At 45.9% G+C, this 25200-nt stretch overlaps 1 protein-coding gene across 1 annotated transcript in view; it reads left to right on the top strand.

The window, feature by feature from the left end:
- DSCAM (DS cell adhesion molecule) overlaps nt 1-24786 on the top strand; it is a 678525-nt gene extending 653739 nt beyond the window's left edge. The window contains exons 31-33 of the mRNA XM_052645681.1: nt 5916-6113; nt 7622-7924; nt 24434-24786. Coding sequence (XP_052501641.1) covers nt 5916-6113; nt 7622-7924; nt 24434-24786 — 854 coding nt within the window. The remainder of the gene's footprint in view (nt 1-5915; nt 6114-7621; nt 7925-24433) is intronic.
- The last annotated feature ends 414 nt before the right edge of the window (nt 24787-25200 follow it).

Here is a 25200-nt window from a genome sequence, read left to right as displayed (position 1 = left end):
GAGGCATTACTTTGCCAACAAAGGTCCCTCTAGTCAAAGCTATGGTTTTTCCAATAGTCATGTATGGATATGAGAGTTGGACTATAAAGAAAGCTGAGTGTCAAAGAATTGATGCTTTTGAACTGTGGTGTTGGAGAAGGCTCTTGAGAGTTTCTTGGACAGCAAGGAGATCCAACCAGTCCATCCTAAAGAAAATCAGTCCTGAATATTCATTGGAAGGACTGATGCTGAAGCTGAAACTCCAATACTTTTCCCTGGTGTGAAGAACTGACTCATGGGAAAAGACCCTGATGCTGGGAAAGATTGAAGACAGGAAGAGAAGGAGAAGACAGAGGATGAGATGGTTGGATGGCATCACCGACTCAATGGACATGAGTTTGAGCAAGCTCCGGGAGTTGGTGATGGACAGGGAGGCCTGGTGTGCTGTAGTCCATCGGGTCACAAAGAGTTAGACACAACTAAGCAACTAAACTGAACTGCACTCAACAAGGAAAAATTAGAACAGCATGATGGGATGATGAGTCAGCAGTGGGATTATGGGGGGCAGGCAGGACTTGCAGTTAGAAGTGTGTCTATGTACACAGTCACATCCTCCCTCCACTCCCAACCCCCAGGGCCAGGACGCTTTGTGGATACTTAATGGTGATTGCAGCCATGAAATTAAAAGATGCTTATTCCTTTGAAGGAAAGTTATGACCAACCTAGGTAGCATATTAAAAAAGCAGAGCTATTACTTTGCCAACAAAGGTCCGTCTAGTCAAGGCTATGGTTTTTCCAGTGGTCATGTATGGATGTGAAAGTTGGACTGTGAAGCAAGCTGACCGCCGAAGAATTGATGCTTTTGAACTGTGGTGTTGGAGAAGACTCTTGAGAGTCCCTTGGACTGCAAGGAGATCCAACCAACCCATTCTGAAGGAGATCAACCCTGGGTGTTCATTGGAAGGACTGATGCTAAAGCTGAAACTCCAATGCTTTGGCCACCTCATGCGAAGAGTTGACTCATTGGAAAAGATTCTGATGCTGGGAGGGATTGGGGACAGGAGTAGAAGGGGATGACAGAGGATGAAATGACTAGATAGCATCACCGACTCGATGGACATGAGTCTGAGTAAACTCCAAGAGTTGGTGATGGACAGGGAGGCCTGGCATGCTGCAATTCATGGGGTCACAAGGAATCAGACACGACTCAGCGACTGAACTGAACTGAACTGAAGATAGCTCGAATGGTAAAGAATCTACCTGCAATGCAGGAGACCTGGGCTCGATCCCTGGGTTGGGAAGATTCCCTGGTGAAGGACATGACATTCCACTCCAGTAGTCTTACCTGGAGAATTCCATGGACAGAGGAGCCTGGGAGGCTACAGTCCCGAGAGTCACAACTGAACAAGTAACACTTTCTTTTTCTCCGGAGTTCTCATTACTTTGGGAAACCTGAATACACTTTTTTACTTACAAGAGTGCAAGGGTACAAAGATGTGTGATCACTGTAAGATATCACCCAGGTTTGTTTTGTCATATTTACCTGGACATCATGCATCCATTGTCACTCATTCTTTCATGCAAAGAGTATTCACCAAGCAGCCCAGGCACATGCAGGGCTGGACTGGTAGTCAAATAAGACATGTCCCCCTGCACCCCTCACCTCTGTCTCCCCTAGTTACTACCAGTCGATGCCTTTCTGCATTCCTGGCATTCTCCAGCATCTTATGCTGTTGTTTTTGTTCCATCACTAAGTTGTGTCACAATTCTTTGTGACCCCACGGACGGCAACAACCTAGGCTCCCCTATCCAACATCTAGTTCTGTGATTTTTCATGGCTATTTCCTGTCAAGTTCTCTAAAGTGAATTTCTAGCCTTCCTGGTCCACCTACCAAATTTCCCACCATCATGTTCATTAGACAGGATGCTCTCCATCCCTGGTCAAGTGTTTGTCACTCAGGAATCATGGGTTCAGTCACAGGTTGGTTGATTCCTCCCACATGCCTGCAGTTCACTAGCTGGTTAATCTCACTCACATCTCTCGACAGTGTTGATGGTGGGTGAGGTCATCACCCCAGTCCCAGAGAGGAAGGCAGTGGGCACTTGATGAGGTCACAGCCCTCAAGGAGTAATGCTGGACCAGTCTCAGAGGAGCTCACCCTCAAACCCCACTCTCAACCCCTCTACACTGCCTCTAAGCAGAGACGATGCTTCCAATAGGACCTCTAGGGAGGAAAGTCACTTCCCATATATATATATAAAATAAGAAGAGTTTACAACATGGATTGAATCTTTCCTGTTGTGACTAAAAAAAAAAAAATGTGCCACACTCCATCACCTATGCTGGTACTCAACATACAGTGGAAAAGTACCTGATGGGGATGAAGAATCTAGTGTGTGAATCATAAATATTTATTCATTAAATGATAGGAATATTCAGCCCCCTCCTCATTCCATCCTCTCTATGAGACAACTGGTAGATTCATCCTACAAAGCCGAGGCCTCAGCATCTGAAAGAGACAAAAACCAGTGGCAGGGAGTAAAAGCCGATTAATCCCACAATTGCGGTCCACATGGCATGTTTTATAACCCTATTATCTGCCAAATCCTCTCTTATCCCAAGCTCAAGATAATTAAAATAATTTGATTCAATGGGCAGAAGCTTAATAATTCCAGTTCAGACTTGATGTTGAAAGGCCAAGAGTTATTTATATCACTTACACCCTATCATTGATTGCTTAGCAAGCATGGTACCTTATCACTGGAATTTATTTATAATGTTGAGGTCCCAGATAAACTACTTTCCATGCAGAGGCAGTAAACCCCAACATTTATTTGGTTAATAGATTAACTAGGAAGATGTACGAAGGAGATTACTGAGTGGAACCCAAGTAAGGTTTTTGTTGCCTTAGAAACTATCTTACAGAAAATTTCAGTTCAGGTCAGAAAACCTGATGATTAAAAAATGTGTCAACCCCTCTGTAGTATTCTACAGAGTAATATTCTCTGTAGTATACGGAGACAATTTTGCCCATAGGATGCTTGCTTAGAGCAGGACAAACTGCAGTTCAAAAAGTAATATGACCTATATTCCCAATATTATCAGGCCACTGGTAAAGCTGTCTTCATCTAGGAAAAAAAAAAAAAGTGATAATGAACAAAATTAACTGGAAAAGACCTGCTTGAATAGTGCAACGTGACCATGGAACTTTCCAGATAGAGTGATCTCACTGGTGAAAGTGGTCTGTGGGAGTGAAGGTTTCTCTCTGGCCCACTGTTGGTGGGTGAGCTTGGCAGGAGGAAGCTCACAGGTGTGGGGTTTGGGGAGTTTGAGGAAATTGTGTCCTGGAAGTGAGACTCTCAGTCTGACCCCTTTTTCCATAAGCATCCACACTAGGAGTAAACCTGATCCGTAGCTGCACCAAGAAGCAGTTTAAAGAATAAAAATAAGAACCGTCAAAACTTATGTAAGGGACTGGGTAATTTTCTGGAAAAGATTCATTAGCATTTAAATAACAAGCTCCACTATTTAAGCTCCACTTATCACGTTGACAGTGCCTAGGAGACATGCAGCCTCCTACCCAGGAGAAGATTTTTCTGTCTCTTTGAGGACCTCTCTCCTAGCATTTAGGCAGAGAAACCCAATTATCATTCATACCTTTCTGTCCAGAGAGCTTGGCGCTCCAGCATAACTCATTTACATTCTAATCAAGGTCCCCCAAAATCCTCCAATAAAGTCGTCCGTGGAATTTTGCAAGTAACGGATGAAATGTGTCTGAAAATCAATGCCCCAGAGAATTATGCACCAAGACGGAGCATTTTGATGATCCAGGAAATCTTAAAATATATCGACCGAGCTGCCATCTTTATGCTTCTCTGCAATGTTGTAGAATGATGGATTAGATTCCAAGTCTGATAACTGGAAACTGGCAAAAAGGAAAATCCCCCACTTTATTTTTTTTTAATTTAAATGTATTTATTTTAATTGGAGGTGAATTACTTTACAGTATCGTATTGGGTTTGCCATACATCACTTTAAAAGAAAGTCATTTCACCGCTCTCAAGTGTCATGGCCCATGACCCAGCATGGAATTATAAATGAGCTGGTGTCATGCAGACACAGTGCCTGACTCTTAGGAGTCCAGCTGAGGACACACTTGGCCAAGTAATGGGCAGTCTTGGACTGGCAGGTGGGGTCTTAAGTTCTGTTCTTATCACTTAATAGCTGTATCACTTCTCTCTGAGCTTCCATCACCTCAAATGTAAAGTGACTCTGGGCTGCATGCATTCATCCTATTCATCCAAGGTCGTCTGTGTCCAGAGATCACGGCGGGCTCTCAGTTAATTTTGGATGATCCCAGGATGTATGCCCTTACTCTGTCCTGCAGAGACTTGGAAGCTCAGGAGCATTATGAGGCCTGTCATCAGGCCACAGTTTGTCCCTCTGTTTTTTGTTCTTTAGAAAGTGCCCCATTAGTAATAAGCAGTCATCACAGATGGCAGTGTAGAGAGGTAGCCAGATCATTTTTGAAATAGAACTGCCTAAAATTCCTCTTTGAAAAGCAGAGAATTCAAAAATGGAGAAGGACCCTATGTTGCCTTCAGGATGGAGCCCCAGAAAAATCATGCCAGTAACTGGGCCTCTCCATTTTCCACAGAATTACAGTGTCCAACACTCTGTGCTGTTGAACCATCTTTGAGCTAAGAGTTGAGTTAACAACTCAGTCTACCTACTTGACCTCTTGCCTCTGTTCCCAGACTTAGAGATGATGAAACCCACCTGGCTTCAGCCTGTGTGTCCATAAATCTCTGTGTTTCTGAAGATGGCAGAGCCGGAACCTCCAAACATGCGTGAACCCTTTGTTCTTTCTGCACATCGAATCACCCAAGTCTTTGTCAGAGTTCAGACAATCACGTTGAAGAGATGCTGCCATATGCAAAGGGATAAGAGAATGTTTGGACAAAAAATGGATCTTCCCTCTTCCCCTGCTCTAGAGCATTGCAATTTAGTTGAGGAACAACAGTCATACTTGAGGCAGTGAGTTAATATTAGACAGCAATCTATACAGGAGACCCCTGCTTCCTTTCCTAGAGCTGCTGTTAAAAACGTGTCACAAACTGCCTGCTTTTTTTTTTTTCTTTTTTTGAGTGGCTTTAAAGAAGCAGAATTTATGTTCTTACAGTCCCACTAGCAACAGGTCCAAAATCAAGATGTCAGCAGGCCACACCCCCTCTGAAGCTGATAGGGGAGGACATTTCCTTACCCCTTCCCAGTGTGTGGTGATGGTCTCCGAGCTCCTCAGTCCAGCTGCGGCCCTTGATCTCTGCCTCCATCACCCTCTCCTCCTTGTCTGTCTCCTTGTCTTGTAAGGACACCAGTTATGTTAGCTCCAGAAGGCACCCTACTCCAGTCTGGCCTCATCTGAACTAATAGCAAAAGCAGTGACCCTACTTCTAAATACGATCACCAGCTGAGGTTCTGGGCTCAGGATGTGGACGTATGAATCTTTTTGAGGGAACAGAGTTCAACCTAAAAGAATACCTGGAGGTAATACTGCAGCAAGGAAGCCCCATTAGAGCATACGTGGTCCAACTCTCTCCTTTTACAGAAGGTGGTGATTTTTAGGAAGTTAAAGTGATATGAGGGGTGTCATGAAACTATTACGAGCCCAGAGCAAGACTTAAATTCATAACTCCTGAGTCCAAATCTGATGTTTTTTCTCGACAGGGATTGTTTAAGTGCTTAAGTATCACACGAGTGCTTCAGACCCTAGGGGAAAGGAAACCAGTGCTCCAGACAGGGCAATCAGGGAGAGCTTCCTGGAGGCAGCATGAGTGGATCATAGAGCTGAATCAGGAGCACCCCACTCCACACCTTGATCACAGCTGACCACCCTCCCAAAGACAAACATAGACTTTGTTCTCATTCTTCCCAGATCCCACCACCAGGAGGAATGCCAAGGCTGGGCCCACTGCAAGGAACCGGTACGCCAGCCAGTGGACCCTCAACAGACCCCACCCCACTGTTTCAACACACACCCTCACCACTGACTGGAGGCTTCCAACGCCCAGGGCCACAGGCTCAATGGACAAGGAGAGTGACAGCTACAGCGTCAGCCCCTCACAAGACACAGGTAGGGCCTGCCTGCCTCCTCCTCCCTGAATGAGCAGGACTACCCTCTGAGTTTCAGGGCCCTACCTGCGCCCTTTCAAGGTCACTTTCAACTTGCTGGACCATTGACCTGACAGATACCGATGAAGCTGTACTTCATTGGCCAAATCTAGGGTCTAGCAAAGTCCGCCAAGCAAAACCAAAGGAATCTATGTTGCAGGCATCTCGAATCTCAGACTCACATTGCTCCCTCTGCCCTTCACTCCTGCCCTGCTGAGAGAAACACAGAAGTTTCTAAGTGTTCTCCCATGATTACAATCACCCCGATTATACCTTGAGGGTATGTGGCCCACTCCCATCTCCAGGATTAAGACTGAACTTGGAGTTGCATGACAAGGTCACAGCACCCTGGATGGGGAACATGGTTAGTCCATTTGACAGTGAAACAGGGCTTGATTATCTGTCTGTGCCATTCACCAAGAACTCACCCTAGAGAGAAGACAGAGCCTAAGAATAGCACTGGGTTGCCCACCCTCCCTCCAATCTAAAATTTTGAAAAGAAATTCTATCTAAACTTAATAGCTGTAGGAAATTTTCATACTCATTTTCTTTTGTTCTGGATGATATACTTCAAAAATAGTCTTCCAGAGGTGGAGCATAACCACGTACATTTATTTTTATGGCAGTTATTTCTCTTACAAGAACCTCAGAGTTCCACTGAGGTGACTTCAGAACTTTTGAGTGGGTTTAAAATGTAGAGCGTCCTCTTACCCAAGATGTACCTTTTAGGGTTCTGGAGGGTCTCTGGTCCCCATAAAGGGTGAGCCTCAAACACAATGGATGTGCCCCAGGGTTCAGCTGCGATTCTGCCTAGTAACCAGTTCCATGCAGTTACATGTTCATTTCTAAGGATCGGCCTGTATTCCTGCCCCACGGAGGCCAGAGGAGCAGAACACAGAGCTCAGATCATTCCCGACAATGAAAGTGTCACTGTGGCCCAGGAAGACTTGCAGAGCAGGAAGGGGTGCTGCTGTTCATGCATATTGCATTCCCAGCTGTCTTGAATCCGCCTGCAATGCAGGAGACATGGGTTTGATCCCTGAGTCGGGAAGATCTGCTGGAGGAGGAAATGGCGACCCACTCCAGTATTCTTGCCTGGAGAATCCCGTGGACAGAGGAGCCTGGTGGGCTACAGTCCATGGAATCCCAAGGAGTCAGACATGATTGAGCAGCAAGCCAGCTGTCTTAACTAAAAGCAGAAGTTTTCAAGGGGAGGTATTACTGATCTATGGCAATGTCCCATACTGGGGACAGGTGCCTCCAGCAAGTCAGTTGAAACCCTGAAGCCACATGGCTGAGGCTCATGAAGGTGGTCTCACAGTCACAAAGGCAGTCCTCAGATAAAGACCCAGGACTCCTGCCCGGCTGCCCAGTGATGGGGAGAACCAGCCACAGGCCCCCGTCACCACCCGATCAGTGCAGACTCCCAGTGACGACTCATCATCTTGTTTTCTCTTTTTCATGGCACAGATCGAGCGCGAAGCAGCATGGTCTCCACAGAAAGTGCCTCCTCCACTTATGAAGAACTGGCCAGGGCCTACGAGCACGCCAAGATGGAAGAGCAGCTGAGGCACGCCAAGTTCACCATCACGGAGTGCTTCATCTCAGACACATCGTCCGAGCAGTTGACGGCAGGGACAAACGAGTACACAGACAGTCTGACCTCCAGCACCCCTTCGGAGTCAGGGATCTGCAGGTTCACCGCCTCTCCCCCCAAACCTCAGGATGGAGGACGAGTGATGAACATGGCAGTTCCAAAGGCACATCGGCCAGGTGAGACGAGACATGCCTGGACCAGTGTCGGGGAAGCACGTCTTCCCAAGACACACTCTTCCCCTGTGAAAGCCTTGTTGGTGTTTACACTAGTCTTCTGTTTATTGATTGCTGAATCATGTACCACCCCAAAGCCTAGAGGCTTACAGCAACCATGATCATTTATTTCATGTATGAATCTGAGACTGAGTCAGAGCTTGGTTGGGACATGCATATCCATTCCAGCCATGTCCATGGGGAAGCCCAGTTAGGATGGAGAAGACATGTTCAGTCACTAACCTGGAGGGAGTTCTGGCCATGTCCTCCCAACATAGGTTTCTCCATGATCTGGCTTGTGCTTCCTCCTGTCTAAGAGCCAGTGTCCCAAGAGATGGACAGTGGAAATAGCCATTTCCTTAAGCCTGGGCCTGGAAACTGATGCAGCACTTCTGCCATATATACTATCAGTCAGTCAAGTGACCACAAAGCTCTGGGAGCCCAGGGTCTAAGAAGGGAGCTCTCCGCTGCTTGAGAATTGAAAATTGGGGGTGAGAGTTTCAGAAGGAGAGCAGTCTTACCAGTGAGCCAGCCTCTGGAACTTGGCTTCACTGAGTTGCCCAAAATGACAGTAAATGGCCGGTATCAGGTTGGCAATACATTGGTGTCTGCCTTGAGCAGTATAGTCAGTAAAAGCTGAAAACCCTGAGGCCTGCAGGGCCTGGCAGATCCTGTGAATGAGTGAAGAGGGTGAGGAGCAGAGCAAAGGGAGGGATAGAGACATGGAGAACTCAAGAGTTCAGTGACTGTAGAGGAAAAGGACTCCAGCAAACTCCTGCCAACTGATCCTGAGTGGAAATGGGGGCCAGTAAGAGGAGATTCTCAAAAGGAGACAGATATTTTGGTTTTATATGGAGACTCACAGTTTTCAAGTGTTTGCTCAGATTTGTGCAAATAATCATACAGAGCAAATAAAACACATCTTTAGACTGCCTCCAAACCACGGCAACCGTTGCAGTTCTCATCTGAAAAATCCTTTTTCCTTTTTCACCCTGAAGTTCCTGCTATAGATTTGACTTTGTGCACTGGCTAATCCATTCTTATTGAACCCAGTTTTATTTTTCATTTTCCTATTTTCTAAGTAACTATATTGGTTCTCTTTCAAAAATGTATATCCATTTTAAATCACCACGATTCCTTTGGGCTTTTCAGCAGAAGGCCAGGCTGAAATAAGCTTTATAAATGCATAAAATATATATGAAATAAAAATTGTCTATCCAGCAACTAATCTCCCAAACCGAGTCAAGATCCACACCAGCTGATTATCAAGAATGATGGCTTCATTTATTTCTGTGCTGTCTACCTCCTCAGGGAGAAGATGTTATCGGTGGGTGATTTTATCCAAAGGACTTTTTGTTGCTGGCATTTATTTGCAAGGCAGATGCAAGTGTAGGATAAATATCATGACTTTTTTGAGGCTGTACAGCTTGAGATTGAGGAAGACAGGAGAGGAGAAAAATGAGCCCCTGGGCTTTTGTTTAGTCTTGCTGAGCTGCCGTTGGCTCACCTGTAAAATGGGAATGACATAGACGCCCACTGTGTGGGCTTTGTGTGAGCTGTGTGTCGCCTGAGGCAGATGTCAGCAGCAGTAGTGGTCACTCGGGTCTTGCCTGGTTGACGTGCCGTTAGGGCTCCCACAGGGACCCCAGTGATGGTCTCAGGATGAGGTGCTACCCCCGACCCCTTCCTTGGTTTATTTTCTCTTCCATGGCCATTGATTCCTGGAGAGCATCCACCTCATTTGTGTGTCACCCAGTTCTACTATACACTGTGACCAAAGTGGGACTTCTCAGGAATTCAAGGATGGTTCAATATAAAATCATTAATATTAACAGAATGGGGGGGGGGAGTGGATACATGATCATTCAAGGCGGAGAAAGCATTTGACAAAACCCAACATTTTTCTCAAAAAATATAAGAACACTCCACAAACTAAGAATAAAGGAGAATTCCTTCAACTTGAGAAAGGGCATCTATGTGAAACAGCTAACATCATACTCAATGGTAAAAAATCGAATACTATTACCTTAAGATCAGGAATAAGATGGAGATGTCTGCTCTCACTGCTTCTGCTTAATATTGCACTGTAATTTCTAGTAAGGCAAATTAAGAAAATGGCATCCGTATTTGGCAGATAAAAGTAAAGCCGTGGCAAAGATTCTGCCTGCCAATACAGGAGATGCAAGAAATGCAGATTCAACCCCTGGGTCGGGAAGATCCCCTGGAGTAGGAAATGGCACCTCACTCCAGTATTTGAGTAGCCTGGCATGCTAAGTCTATGGGGCCGCAAAGAGTCCGGCACAACTTGAGCAGCAGTTAAGTACTACACACTCCCATCTGAGACACACACCACACTTCCCCTTGCATACAGCAAGCCCCCGGAGGAGCACTAAGTATGTGTGCAGGTCTTGAAATAGTTAAAGGTTTGTGTTTTGTTGATGACTTGTTTCAGTGTTTTTTGACTCATATTAAAACATGTTTGAACTGTTTTCATGAAATTGTTCCCTGGATCCATCAGAACAATTGAAAAAAGCTAGAGAAGGTACTATTTTCTTAATATATACACTATTTATATATTGTTTTTTAATCTCACTTTTTAAATTAATTAATCATTTATTTATCTGGCTGTGTTGGGTCTCAGTTGTGGCAAGTGGGTCTTCCTTGCATCAGGTGAGATCTTTTGTTGAGGCTCATGGACTCTCTAGTTGTGGCATTCAGGCTTAGTAGTTAACAGCACTCAGGCTTAGTTGCTCCACTTCATGGGATCTTCATTCCCTGACCAGGAACCCACATTCCCTGCATTACAAGGTGGATTCTTAACCACTGGACCCCCAGGGGAGTCCCTTACTATACTATTTAGGCTAAAATGATTTTATAACTTTAGGTATGAATAAACTTTTAAATTCACCTGAATTCTAACGTCCACAAACTGTGTTATCCACTCTAGATGCCAAAATTATTATTGAACATTTGATATGCTTTTAGAAAAATATGTCATCCTCTGGAAGCCTTCCTGTATCTCCTTTATAATGGAACTAAATTAAACACCGGGCACAAAACCCAAAGTTACAATGTAGTATCCTGCTGACTGGAGACTGTCGAAATTACCAGATCCTTGAGCAAGTCTTTCAAACCAAATTCTTTACCTGTGTTCCCTCATGTTTCTGAATGCTTATCAGTCATCCAAGTCTCTGGATATCTGTTTCCTTGCCATCAGTTCTTTTTTGATGAGCTTTTTTTTTTTCTCTCTCTCTCCATTTATAATCCCAAGCTTTTAAGTTCTTTACAAATCAGGATTAAGTTAAATAAATTTGGCCAGACTGTGGCTACAGGAAAATAGGAAACATGTCTTAGTTACCTTCATTTTCCCCCCAGTGCCTATCAGATATCTGACAGCATAAAGTGTTCAAGAAATATTTTCAATTGACTTAATTAATTGAATATATACTCCTATCACTGTCTGATGTATAGTAGATACTTAATAAATGTTATTGAGTGAATTAATATATGATGATTGTGATGATGAAAAGATTGGCCAATTGGTTCAAATATTACAACTGTTAGAAATTATTAGTAAAATAAAAGAGTACATTTAAGTCTACTCCATCTTCCAGCCTAACTTTAAACAAAGTGATTAATTTTCTAATCTTGTTCTTAAGATTAGAAACTCTCTTCCACCAATGGGGGTAGTTCCCAATGAAATGTGGACAGCTACTACCAAGTCAGTTATCAAAATCTAGTTTTAGATTTTTAACACATCTGAACTTTGAATTTGCTGCCTTTTTAGGACTTGTGTACTTAAAATCAAATGCAAGTTTTGTAACTTTTGTTTTTCTCAATAAGCCATGGCTATTTCCATCTTTGGGGCTGCCCTGGTGGCTCAGATGGTAAAGAATCTGCCTGCAATGCAGGAGACCTGGGTTCAATCCCTGGGTCAGGAAGATTCCCTGGAGGAGGGCATGGCTACCCACTCCAGTATTCTTGCCTGAAAAATTTCGTGGACAGAGGAGCCTGGTGGGCTATAGTCCATGGGGTCGCAAAGAGTCGGACGTGGCTGAGTGACTAACACACATTTACACTTTAAAAACAAAGCCAACAAACCCTCTGTTTCTCCGAGAAGCAGCTGGAAAGTTTAACAGCGTCTTTTCCTCTTGGTCAAGGTGGCTCTCATACTTCGGTTACAGTACCGATTTTTGGTTTCAGGTAGCACCTGGAGCCAGTTTCTGACGTTCTTGGATTCCTGCTGCTGCTTTATTCATGATGCATATCCTGTGCAGTCAAGAGATTCCACTGCAGGAAGCTACTTAAATCAATTTAAAGTTTCAAACTTGCAACCTAATACAACCTGGCCCCGCCAGCAGCAGGGGCAGGACCCCCACACTCCTTCTGATGGACAGGTGGACACCAGGGCTCCAGCCTTGAATGTCTGTATCTCCCTGACTGGCTCCCTGACCCCGCTCCTCCGCCGCAATAAATGCAGTGGAAGTTTACTGACTGGAAATGGCCATTGCCTGCCTCCAACTTGCTGGCTCTTAGAGTAAACAGTTATATGAAGCAGTTTGGGGGTTTTCGTTTTAGGTTCTATTCCTCCCATACCTCATGCTTTCCTGAGTGTGTGTGTGTTTAACAAAAGAGAAGAGTGTGGAGTGAGAGGCAGGGTTCCCACCTAAAAGACCAGCCAGTTTCTGCTCAGGTCACATCCCCTGCAAAGGCTGGCCTTGTTCCCAGCTGTTGTTGTGTGCACCTGTAGCCATGTACCTGCATGTGCATACACACACACGCACACACACACACACATATGAGGCTTGAGGTCCCAGCCTCCATCCTTCTAGAGGTAGCCTTGCTCTTTCCCACCCAACCTCCCCACCACCCTCCTTTCCTCCAGCCTGTGTTTTCTGGCATCCACTCCACAACTGGTCCTGCTTTCAGAGTGAGGGATATACCCCAGTATAGGGGGTCCCTGAGGGTGTCACGTGGGAGCTGGAGCTGCCTTGGACCCTCATGGACCCTTCCCCACTAGGGCCTCTGAATGCCCTTACAGCGAGTTCCCAGCTGACCTATCCTCTAAGCAGATATTCCAATCCTGCTTTTTATCCAGAACTACTCTATTTCAGAAGGACCACGAGCACGGACAAACTTAAAGCTCCACTTCATACCTCAGTGTGGTTTTGAAAAGTTCACCAGCAAGTAGGAGGATCACAATAATGATGAGCCCTTAAAAATGCATGAAGCCTCCTAGGTACAAGCCAAGAATGGTAACAGAATCTGCAGGCGGGACCTCTGGTATCCAGCTCACATTACTTATTTAGAGTTGTTCCTGGTTGCCGTTTGGGTGTGAAGATTCATTTACCAAGAGGGGTTTGTTTACGAGTTTTCATTACCACTGCAACATTAATATTAAACTGGAAAAGCGTTAGATCTGGTCGGGCTTGGATGTGGGCAGACTACATGCTCCCCTTTGTAAGGAGCTCTTTGATGCTGTAGTATCCTTGCAAGTCTGTGTGGTTTTTAAGTGAAATTGCCAGAAGTCAAGGTACGCATCCTTGGCTTCTTACTTTTGCATCAGTCTCCAGCTCCATCCAAGCAGACATCAAACCTTGTTAGAGCTTGATGAAAGTTCCTTTTGATGTGTCCCCAGAGGAGACTGGAGCCCACAGGGACCTTGCTTCACTGTCATTCTGCATGAGTTTTTTGTGAAAGTGTGCACATGTTCTCACACTTGCTGACGAATAAAGAATTGTCCAGCAGGGAGAAGAAAGCTATTGGAACGTGCCTTGGAGTTCCAGGCTCCCCCTAAATGCATTCATTTGTCCCTTTTTTATCCCTAAACTTCTATTTCAAAAGTGCTTGACCAGTTTTCACAGATGAGATAGTTCAGAGCATAAGAAAGACTCTTTTAAGATTCAAGATTTTCATTGGAAACAATCAGATGCATTTCCTTTGTATGCATGTATGCTGAGTTGCTTCAGTTGTGTCCAACCTTTGTGAACCACTGGGCTGTAGCCCGCCAGGCTCCTCTGTTGATGGGATTCTCCAGGTAAGAAGACTGGAGTGGGTTGCCATGCTCTCCTCCAGGGGATCTTCCCAACCCAGGGATTGAACCCGCATCCCTTGTGTCTCCTGCATTGGCAGGTGGGTTCTTTACCATTATCGCCACCTGAGAAGCCCTTCCCTTGTATAAGTAAGAGTTAAAGCTTGCAAGGGTCACAGAACTACTTGAGTAGACGCAGTATTTCAAGGCAGGATTTCAGCCTGCTCTCACTCATACCTGCCCATGGCTCTGAGCTCCCACCTCTTCAGGGCAGGTCTGACATAGACCTTCTGATTGCTGGTCCATCAGGCACATCCCTTACTTTTCTCCATGATAAACTGAGGCTGTAATTCCTTGTGGAGTAGGAGGGACCGAGGAGTACAGTTCCTTATTCTGATTGAATCCAATGCTTTAAAAGTAAAATTAGGGCTTCCCAGGTGGCACAGTGGTAAAGAATCCACCTGCCAGTGCAGACGATGCAGGAGAGGCAGGTTCCGTCCTGCGTTGGGAATATCACCTGGAGGAGGATTGGCAACCCAGTCCAGTATTCTTCCCTGGAGAATTCCATAGACAGAGGAGCTGGTGAGCTACAGTCCATGGGGTCACAGAGTCAGACGCAACTGAGTGACTGAGCACAAACTAAAACTGAAGTGAAGTAAGGACCCCTTGGAATTCAGAGCTTGGACCATTTAAGCTAGGGCTCCTCAACAGCAGTGCCGTTAACATCTGGGGTTGGGTGAAGCTTTGTGGCTGGGACCAGCCTGGCCATGGCAGGATGCTGAGCATCCCTGGCCTTGGGCTAGAAGCCAGTAGCAGCTGCCCTACCAACCAAGACACCTCCAAAAAGCTTCAGGGATTGCTGTGTGTGCCCTGGAGGGCAAAATGACCCTCAGCTGAGAACCACTGCTCTCAACTGTAGACTTTCTTTTCCTGGAGTGTGTGTGGCAAGTGGCCAGAACCCTATCACAGCCAGATTCACAGAGCTCAAGTCCATTACAGAGTTCCTGAGTTGGTCCATTCTCGTTCTGTGCTGGGAATGATTTTGCCATTTTCTTCCAAAGTTAAAGTGCATTCAAACATCGCCTGTGAGTCTAAACAGATAGAGAAGGTTCAGGAGGTTTTGCTTTCCTGATAGGCAGCTGTGGGGTGTGGGGGGTGGGGGAGTGTCCTGGTTTTCAGCTAAAAAGAGGCAAGTTTAACATAGCAGTTTTCGCACAGTGGGGCCAAGCAGGGCTTAAGGCCCCGGGGTGGTGGATGACACTCTCTGAGCTCACATCTGCTGATGGATGTTAGGATGGATCACTGTGCTGGCTTGCAGCCCATGGCCAGGAGTTATCTGCACACCAGTGAGCAGAGTTAACTACCGAGAGAGAAATGGATGCCAACTTATTTAGTCTGAACTTTTGGGGATGTTAGTGGCACCGACCCCTGAGGGCAGTGATGAGAGGATGAGAAATGGCCCATTATGTCAAATAATAAGGCATAACTTGGAAATAATGGCTAAATCACCTCTCATCCTTCAGGGCATGAGTCGGCACAGTGCCTGGGCTGGCGGTGGGGAGGGCAGGGATGAAGGGTGCGGCTCAACGCCCAGGTATCACAGAGGCCCCCATGCAGGTGGACTGTTGAGGGTCGAGGGCCGGCTCACAGCTGCAGTCATAACCCAGACGCCTTTGCCACTGTCCTGTGACTCACTGTGCCTTGTGGGCACTGTCCCCTGACCTTGACCTTTCTCTGTACGTGGCTCTGTGTCTCTCACAGTCATCTCTCCGGGTCCTATATCTCCATGACATCCATCTGCTTCCCTCTGGCCATGTTCCTCTGACCCCCTCCTCCCTGCCTCTCTCCCTTTCTCTGTCTCTGCCCCCATCTCTCTGTCTCTCTCTCCCCATCTCTCTGCTTCTCTCTGTCTCTGTCTGTCTCTCCTCTACCCTGCCCTTCTCGTTCCCACCTCACCCCCGCCCTGCCCCATCCATCTCAGCACCATGTTGACCAGGCTGGCTGGGCAGCTCGGTGTTTCTTCCCACTCATCTCACCTCCTTCCCCACTCTCCCGCCTCCACAACTCTGACACAAGGGCCATCATCCTCCTAAGGAGCAGAGCACAGGGCGTGACCTTCCAGGGAGCACAGACATACAATTAGAACCCATGAAAGCCAGTGGGTGGAGGCAGGCCTCACAGACTCAGACCCTAGGACCATATTTGGGTTCCTACTGGGTTTTGGAGAGTAGCTCACCTGGATCAGATGATTGGGGATATGCTAGAAGAGATGGAATTGCAGGCAGACAGGTGAGCAGGGCAGGGAGGGAAGGAAGAAGGAAGGTGGGCAGGAAGGGAGCTCTGGGGTCCCTGGGTCCTTCCCTCCAGTCTTCACCGGGCTCTCGCCGGACTCTGCCCTTTTCTCCTACAGCCGCAACGTTGCCTTTCAATATGCAGCCTCCGCTCTAATACACTCCCATCTCTGTCCTCTTGTCACACATGCACACACACACAGAGATACACATGCACATACAGACACACATACAGACACACAGACACAAACACACACACACACACACACACACACACACACACACACACTCTCCCTCTCTCCCCCCGGAAGCCGGTCAGCCTGGCTCCTGCTCTGCACTCAGCTACCTCCTAACCCCTTCCCACCTGCGCTCACTGTGCTCTACTCCCCACCCCCATGCCTTTTATTTTCTGGATGAAACTTGCAACATGTGTGCTAAGTCGCTTTAGTCCTGCCCCACTCCCTGCAACCCTATGGTCTGTAGCCCACTGGTAGGCTCCTCTGTCCATGGGATTCTTCACCTGGGAAGCAACGGAAACCAAGCAAGAAAGAGAGAGTGGGAAAGTGGAGAGGTGGCCAGAGGAGAGCCAAGAGGGGAAGTTATAACCAAAGAAGTGAACGTGAACCCCACGCTCCTGGTTTCCCGGAATCTCCCCCCACCCAGGCTGGGCAGCAGGGGTCTTTGGGTGCCCACTGGGCAGACCCTGCTTCCCCAGGGAGCAGGGGACCAGGGACAAGTGACCGGCTTGGCCTCAGCAGAGAAAGATGGATGATAGGACAGCCCACTGAAGGCACACCTTGGGGACAGTGGAAACCACAAGCATATTGGCTGCTGTTACTGACCATTAAAAAGAAAGCCCCTCCTGTCTTTGGTGGAAAGGGCAGAGCCTATCCCACATGGCAGAAATGTTCAGAGAGGCATCCTGTGAGGCTCCCAGCCCATCCCAGCTGGGAATACCCTCTGTGTTTGGACCCTGTGACCTCTAACAAATCGCCACAGGCTGGATGGCTCAGAAGGACAGACGTACTCTCTCACAGTTCTGGAGGCCAGAAAGCTGAGATCAAGGTGTCAGTGGGGTTGTACTCCCTCAGGAATTTCAGGGAATAATCTGTTCCTTGTCTCTTCTGGCTTTCGGAGGCTCAAGGTGTTCCTCTGCTCGTGGTCCTATCAGTCCAATCTCTGCCTTCTCCCTTTTGTGTCCCTCAGATTCTCTATTTTCTTTTTTTTTCCATAGGGACACATGTTTTTGCACTAGGGCTACGCAGGGGGCGCTAGTGGTAAAGAACCCACCTGCCAATGCAGGAGACCAAAGAGATGCAGGTTTGATCCCTAAGTCAGGAAGATCCCCTGGAGGAAGGCATGGCAACCCACTCCAGTATTCTTGCCTGGGAAATCCCATGGACAGAGGAGCCTTGTGGGCTACAGTCCACAGCTGACGCAACTGAGCATGCATGCACAGAGTAGTTGGATTTGGGGCCCACCTTAAATTCAGGTGAGCTCATCTCAAGATCCTTTACTGAATTGCAACAAAATCCTTTCTCCAAATCAGGTCACATTCCTGGACGCTGAGGGTTGGCATATGGACCTGTCTTTGGGGGGACACTAATCAACCCACAAAAGACAGAAACTAAAGTAAAAGAAGAGTTCTCGATTCATTCACCTGGCTGATTTCCAGCCCTGTAACTTCAGACTCTCTGGGAAGGGAGACATCTGACAATAAAACTTTCACCTGTATTATCTCATTAAACCCTCCTTCCAGCACTTTACGGTGGATTCAGCTCTTATTCCTGTTTTATGAATAAGAAAACTGAGCCCGGACTTAAGTCTATCAGATTAAATGCAGACAGTGTCATCCAGGGGCTTTCCAAGTGGCTCTAACAGTAAAGAATCTGCCTGCAATGGGGGAGACCAGGATTCGACCCCTGGGTGGTTGGTAGCTCTAGTGGTACCAATGCAGGAGACATAAGAGATGCAGGTTCAATCTCTGGGTGGGGAAGATCCCCTGGAGAAGGAAATGGCAACCCAATCCAGTATTCTTGCCTGGAGAATCCCATGGACAGAGGAGCCTGGAGGGCTACAGTCCTCACAAAGAGTTGGACATGACTGAGCAACTGAACACCATGTTATCCAGACTTTCACCCTTAATCACCACCATTAGAAACGTCATTTAGTTCCTCCCACATGAAACAGGTGGATGGAGAGTCCAGGATCAAGGAAAGCAGCTGTGTAGGTGTCTAGATTGTCAGGATGGTTTCACATTCTGCTTCTCTCCAAGTGCTTGGTTGTCCATACATCTATAGATATCTGCAGAACCTAAGAGATGGACAGACAGTTAGAGAATCCAGTTTCCTAACTGGTGCTGGGACTAGACCCTGGAGAAGGGAATGGCAACCTACTCCAATATTCTTGCCTGGGAAATCCCATGGTCAGAGGAGCTTGGCAAGCTGCACAGTCCAGGGGGTCACAAAAGAGTCGGACATGGCCTAATGAGTAAACAACAAACAACTGGGACTAGCACAAGCGGCGAGATTTTAGTGGCCATAAAGCATCTTTAATAAACAGCACTCCCCAATGATCACTCTGGTGCTTTCTTCCGCATCAGTGCATGAATTATTAAGAGAGCTCATTTGCAGCATTCACACAGTTGAAAGAGCTACTTTACGTGCTAATCAGAAAACACACACTGCCGAAAGGCGCTAATGAGAGCATCATACAACTTAATCAAGCTTTTGCCTGAAAAACTGGATCTTTCAGAGATATTGACTATTCAGCGACGCTTGGCAGGCCTGCAAGAAGCCAACAAGAACCCCTTGTACATAAAGACATGGTGCTGAGCTGTTTTCATTATGAAGGATTTCCAATTCTCACCATGCTTTTCCAGCTACCTCATTCCTTCCATCTAAAGCAGGAACCCCTGCAGGAAGGGGGCAGGTATCGAGGGCTTTGTCTTTTGATTTCAGACACATTTGTTCCACATAATCAAGCTCGTGAGCATCCCCACAATCCGGCTGGGACTAAGATGCTAATACTTTTTAGGAATTTAATAAGCCCGTTCATTCAGTGGGGAGTTGCTGAGATGGAGACCCATTCCTGAATCTGTGACAACGCACTGCAAATATGCCAAGCACTCGAGATTCAGTTGGGTCACAGAAGCAGCATAAGGCACTCTTGACCTACATTTTAAAAGAAACGTGGAGGTAAATGCCTTCCACAATTTCTCAGCGTTTGAACAAAATGTTTTAAAAATAATATTAGTTATGTAAATAAATGAAAGAGTCAATTAAATCCAATGTGTTTATTGGACTCTTGGAATAAAGACAGATGATCACTTTCAGGAAATTGGGTATATTAAAATTTCAAAATTAGTTCATTAGGGTATGTTGATTCACATGCAAAAAAAATATTTTTCATGCTACAAAGAAATTGTTCCAGTTTTTTCTTTTTTTAATGACATAAAACATAAAAGCTCTGTTAATGCTTTCATGATGGTGTGGTGGTGGTGTGAAGTCGCTCAGTCATGTCTGACTCTTTGCGACCCCATGGACTTTAGCCTACCAAGCTCCTCTGTCCATGGGATTTTCCAGGCAATAGTACTGGAGTGGATTGCCATTTCCTTCTCCATTCTCATTCTTTCTGGAGTTATTTCTCCACTGATCTCCAGTAGCATATTGGGCACCTACTGACCTGGGTAGTTCCGCTTTCAGTATCCTATCATGTTGCCTTTTCATATTGTTCATGGGGTTCTCAAGGCAAGAATACTGAAGTGGTTTGCCATTCCCTTCTCCAGTGGACCACATTGTGTCAGACCTCTCCACCATGCCTGCCCGTCTTGGGTGGCCCCACAGGGCATAGCTTAGTTTCATTGAGTTAGACAAGGCTCTGGTAGTTAGACAAGGCTTTCGTGATATTTGTTTACAATAATTAGCCCACAATAGAAAAGGTTGAATAATACATCCACAACCATAAAAGAAGACAGAGAATTTTCAATACCACCATCAAAAAAGGCACTAGGGACATATGGTTTTATTTTTTTTCTTAATTAAATAGTTTTATTTTTCAGGACTAAAGCTGATACACAGCTAGATATATCTTAAACAGTAGGGTCTATAACAGTAAAATTCATGCCACCATTTTTTCTAAGTCAAAGTCCAGATACATCAAGTCACCAAAACCCATTTCACAAGAATGCCAAATTACATCATTTCTTTCTCTAAGAGTGTCGTGGACAATTTATTGTCAAGAATTTATTATTGGGCTTTCCTTTGATCCAGTTCACTATATGAAGCTACCACTGAATTACAAGTACCTTGACTTCAGTGAGCTAAATCCAAGGTGTCCTGGGGCTGTTTTAGTGGAATACAGGCTAAAAATATTAATGAGATCATATATAATTACTCACTGTCACTTCATGAGATCCTGAAAAAGCCAATGGGAAAATGCTAAGTGGATTCTTGCTTCAAAAATACCAAATAACATGACAGTGTAATGCAAGGACTCAGAAATCAACTCGGTAAATTTCCCAGAAATAAGGTCATCATATCTCTTATCCTGGGGGAACAAAGCTTAAGAAGACCCAAAGCATTTTGAAAATCCTTATGCTCATTTATACTGTGCAAAATGAATTTTCCAGTAATTTTTCAGCCTGTCTTGCTTTTGTTTCTAGTTCTCCTAACCATTGAGCAGTCTCTCCCTGCTGTTTAAATGGTTTTTCTCTTTCAGTGAGTAAACCTCAATTTCAAAGATTCTGGGATTTACGTGTGTGGGGGTGTGTGTGTGTGTGTGTGTGTGTGTGTGTGTGTGGCGGGGGTGGGGGCAGGGGTTGTGAATGTGTTCTCAGTCTTGTTTGACTCTTTGCAACTCTATGGACTGTAGCCCACCAGGCTCCTCTGGGGTTTAAGTCACTGTCTAATTGCACACACTTCACTTCTTTGTCAGCACCACAGCCAGCTCACAGCAGCCCTGCTGGACACAGGAAGCTCCAAACAAGCAGTTGGCTGAGGAAGGCATGGAAAGCTGGGAATATTTTGAAGCAAAAAAAAAAAAAACAAGAATTGCCAATGATTTTCGATTCAGAAAGTTAAGGAATGACTTATGCCTTAGATATGTTACTAAGATCTCCCCTGTGGTGTCCCCAACCACATCAAACTCAGCAAGTCTGAAACAAAACCCACGATCTTTTCCCACCAAAATGTGATTTTTCTCCTAGACAGTTTTTTTGCAATGAATGAATGATCCTGCTGTCTGCCCAGGTTTCCTGATCTTGACACTTGGAAGGGAGTCATCCCTGACTCTTCCTCCTTTTTCACCTCTCCCACCTGTGGTCATTTCCAGAGCCCTCTCCTTGAGCCTCTTCCACATTTCACAATCACATTCACTCTCATTTCCCTTTGGTGCTCAGCCCACCTTCACCTGCACATTCTCCCACCTGGTCTCTCAGCTCCAGGACTGCCTGCCCCCAGGCCATTTTCTAACCAGAGTTCCTCACCAGGTATGCCTTAAAGGAGTTACAGGTGAGCCTCTTACCCCTAGTGTGGCCAGGGAAAGCCCACTGCACTCATCCCAGTGTGTTGTACAAATATCCCTTGTCTGTTTGCTTTTCAAAGTGAGAACAATCGGAAGCACTAGGCTACACAATGAACACTGTTCCTAAACTGCCAACAGATCAGATCCAGGCTTCAGTCCAACTCAGACCCAGAGGATGTAGTTTGCAAAGCATATCTAGTGACTGGGCTGAAACCGTGCTCATGCATTTAGGAAACCTACAAGATACATTAAAGATTTGAACTAGGGTCATGAAGATAGGACCAAAAATGAGTCAACAGATAGAAGTAGAATTAATTTCAAGTAGAATTAACCTGGGTAGGAGGTATCAATATCTGAGGTTTCAAGCATCAATTTCTGGTAAGATGAGGATGACATTTAAAACGACTGAGCACAAAGGAGAAAGTGGCCTTTGGAAATGAGTCTGGGAATAGGGGCTGGCCTTCATAAACTGGGTTTATAGACTGTGGCATTTAAAATTCATAATGGACAGTCATGTGGAAATATTTAGCAGAGCATCTAAAATTCAAGTCTAGGGCTCAAGAGAGAGTGAGCAAAAGGAAAAGATGGATGTGAGAGCTATTCATAATGAGATTAGATGAGGGCTGAGCCCCAAAGAGAGGACTGAGCTCAGGCCACTGAAGAAACCCTGTACTTGAAGATGGATGGAGGATAGGGTCCAGGAAAGGACTGACAAGTGTCAGTCAGAGGTGCAAGAATTGCTCTGGGAAAGCACAGTGACATGGAAGCTGAGAGTTCTGCGAACAGAAAGATCAACTGCATGAGGTGTTGTCGATTCTATAGAAGGAAGAAGTGATAAGAGGTGCTAAGAAGAAGCCATGGAACATGACAATTAGAGGCACAGTCCAACTTTCAAAGAACAATTGCTATAGTTGATGGTGATGGTAGCTGTGCCAGTTCAGATTTTCCAAAAAGCAGATGCCAAGGCAGATTATATATGCAAGGGATTTCAGGAGGCATTCTTGCAAAGAATAAAGAGATGAAGAAGAAGCAGTGTCACCAAGCTCAGGTTCAGCTTCGCACTGCTCAAGAATCCAACATGAAGAGACAGCTGTTGGCCAAAGAAAAGATAGCTTTATTGAGGAAGCTGGCAAACCTGGGGAGAAAGTGGACTCATGTCCCAAAGAACCAAATCCCCAAACCCCAGGTTTTGCTCAGAGATTATACAGAAAAAAAGAGGAAGGGTCTACATGCTGAAGAGAGGATTTGGGATGCATAATCAGCTTAGGGACATTCTTCTGTGGTTGGTGGTGAGGTCACAGGAAATCAACATCATCAACCTTCTAACTGGTCAGGGATTTATGTGCTTGTGGTCAGTGTAAAATTAACCTCTTCTACCTGATGGGGTTTTCAATATCTGCAAAACAGCTCAAAGAATACAGCTGAAAATATTATCTATAGCCCTTGAGGAAGAAGTAAAGGTCCTTTTCTTTGATTGTTGGCTAAACTGTTATTATTTTGTCTTGCTTGAATGTTGTTCTTTGTTTCTGTATTTTATTTCTCTGACTAAATTTATTCTTTGGAATTTGGGCAAGGCCCAAAGCTAAAGTTTTTCTACAAATAAGAGGCAGGCAGAGGACATGGCCAGGGTGTGTTGCAGGAAGGCCTCATAGGGTCCTCTCAGTTACAGCAGAAGCAGGCAAAGAGAGTCCACAGACTAAGATGCAGGCGTGCCACCTGTCAGAGGAGAAGGGGAATGAGGAGGTGGGCATTGAGAGTCTCAGCTGCAGCCCAGCAATGGGGAAGCCCTGAGCAAATCTCTCACTGGGAAACCCCAGATCGACAGGATTAGTCATCAAGAGAACCTGTGGTCTCAGGCAGTGCTGGGAGCAGCCCAGAAGGTGACCTCAGTGTCTAGGGAGAGGGGAGAAGTTGGAATCTTCAGTTGGATTCTCCCTGAAGCAGGTTCTCTTGAAGAGGGTTGTTTCCCTGGCACCATAGAAGTCAAAGTGAGTGGTCCTGAGAAGGAAGTAGTAACCCTGATACTCAGTCTTAGCTGTTCTCCTCTCTCTACGTGGCACTGACTGAAACAGAAAGACACAAGCAGTTTAGCAGGCAGGCAAAGCCCGGTAAGGAGGCCATGTACTCTGGGATTTCCACCAAAAGCAATCATAGAAACCAGTAGCTAAATGACAGCCAAGGTCACATAATTCCATGGAGGTGCTGAGACGCCATCATTCTTTGCTCAGCAGCCCTGCCTCCCTCTTCAAGCCTCGCACTCTCCTAAGCACTGCCCACTGTGTCCAGGGTTTGGTCTGTCACCATTTATACTCAGCGTGCACTGCTACCTTTAACCTAAGTTTTTCTTTCAAAGAACCTTGAGATTTCTGTTTCTCTGGTCAAGTACGACTTTTATGGCTCAAGTCAACAAGTTGTACAAAAGCCAGCTCTCCTTGTGTCTGGTGGAGGGTCGGGGGATGAAAATGATGCCTTTGTAGGAATTCTGACCAAGGGTCTTGGGAAAGGCACTTGGAGGGCGTGGTGACAGTCACCTCTAAACCCTGAGTGGCCCATCACATATGCACAGGGTCACCAGGTATCTATAGACCAAGTTGAAGAGCCCACCTAATCCTCTGCATTTCCTTCCAGGTGACCTCATCCACTTGCCTCCATACCTTCGAATGGACTTCTTGTTGAACCGAAGTGGTGCAGGCACAAGCAGGGACCCGAGCTTAGGGCAGGCGTGCTTGGAGCCCCAGAAAAGTCGGACCCTGAAACGCCCCCCAGTCCTTGAGCCCATCCCCATGGAGGCAGCCTCCTCCACGGCCTCCACGAGGGAGGGACAGCAGTGGCAGCAGGGGGCTGTGGCCACATTACCTCAGCGCGAGGGGGCAGAGCTGGGACAGGCAGCCAAGATGAGCAGCTCCCAGGAATCGCTGCTGGACTCACGGGGCCATTTGAAAGGCAACAATCCCTACGCCAAATCCTACACCCTGGTATAACCAACAGCATGACTGGACAGCGGTTGTAAATACGGTTTAACAAAGTCAATCAAAGCTACCTTTTTTTTACGGAATTCCAATATTTATAATGAAAGAAAATTGCCAAAATATATTAAAAAAAAGAGAGAGAGAGAGAAAATGCTGAAAAAAAAAAAAAAAAACCCACAGACAGTGCAAAGACTCTCCTGCTTTTTTTCTGTCTGAGTGTGAGATCCATCTGTCTGGGCATCTGATTTTTTGGGAAAGAAGTCCAGTTTTATGATCTTCACGGGCTATTGCATTTTTACTGATTTTCTACAAAGTGCATGGGGGACTCATTCAACCTTCTGACCGGAAGTTCTATCACACAAGATTCAAAAGGAAAAAAAAAAAAAAACAGGAAAAAAAAAATTAACCCTCTTTGTGAATTTAAAA

This window comes from Budorcas taxicolor, chromosome 1, assembly GCF_023091745.1.
Source record: "Budorcas taxicolor isolate Tak-1 chromosome 1, Takin1.1, whole genome shotgun sequence".
Taxonomy (NCBI): domain Eukaryota; kingdom Metazoa; phylum Chordata; class Mammalia; order Artiodactyla; family Bovidae; genus Budorcas; species Budorcas taxicolor.
Note: the sequence above shows the minus strand (reverse complement) of the source record. Positions and strands in the feature narration are given on the sequence as shown.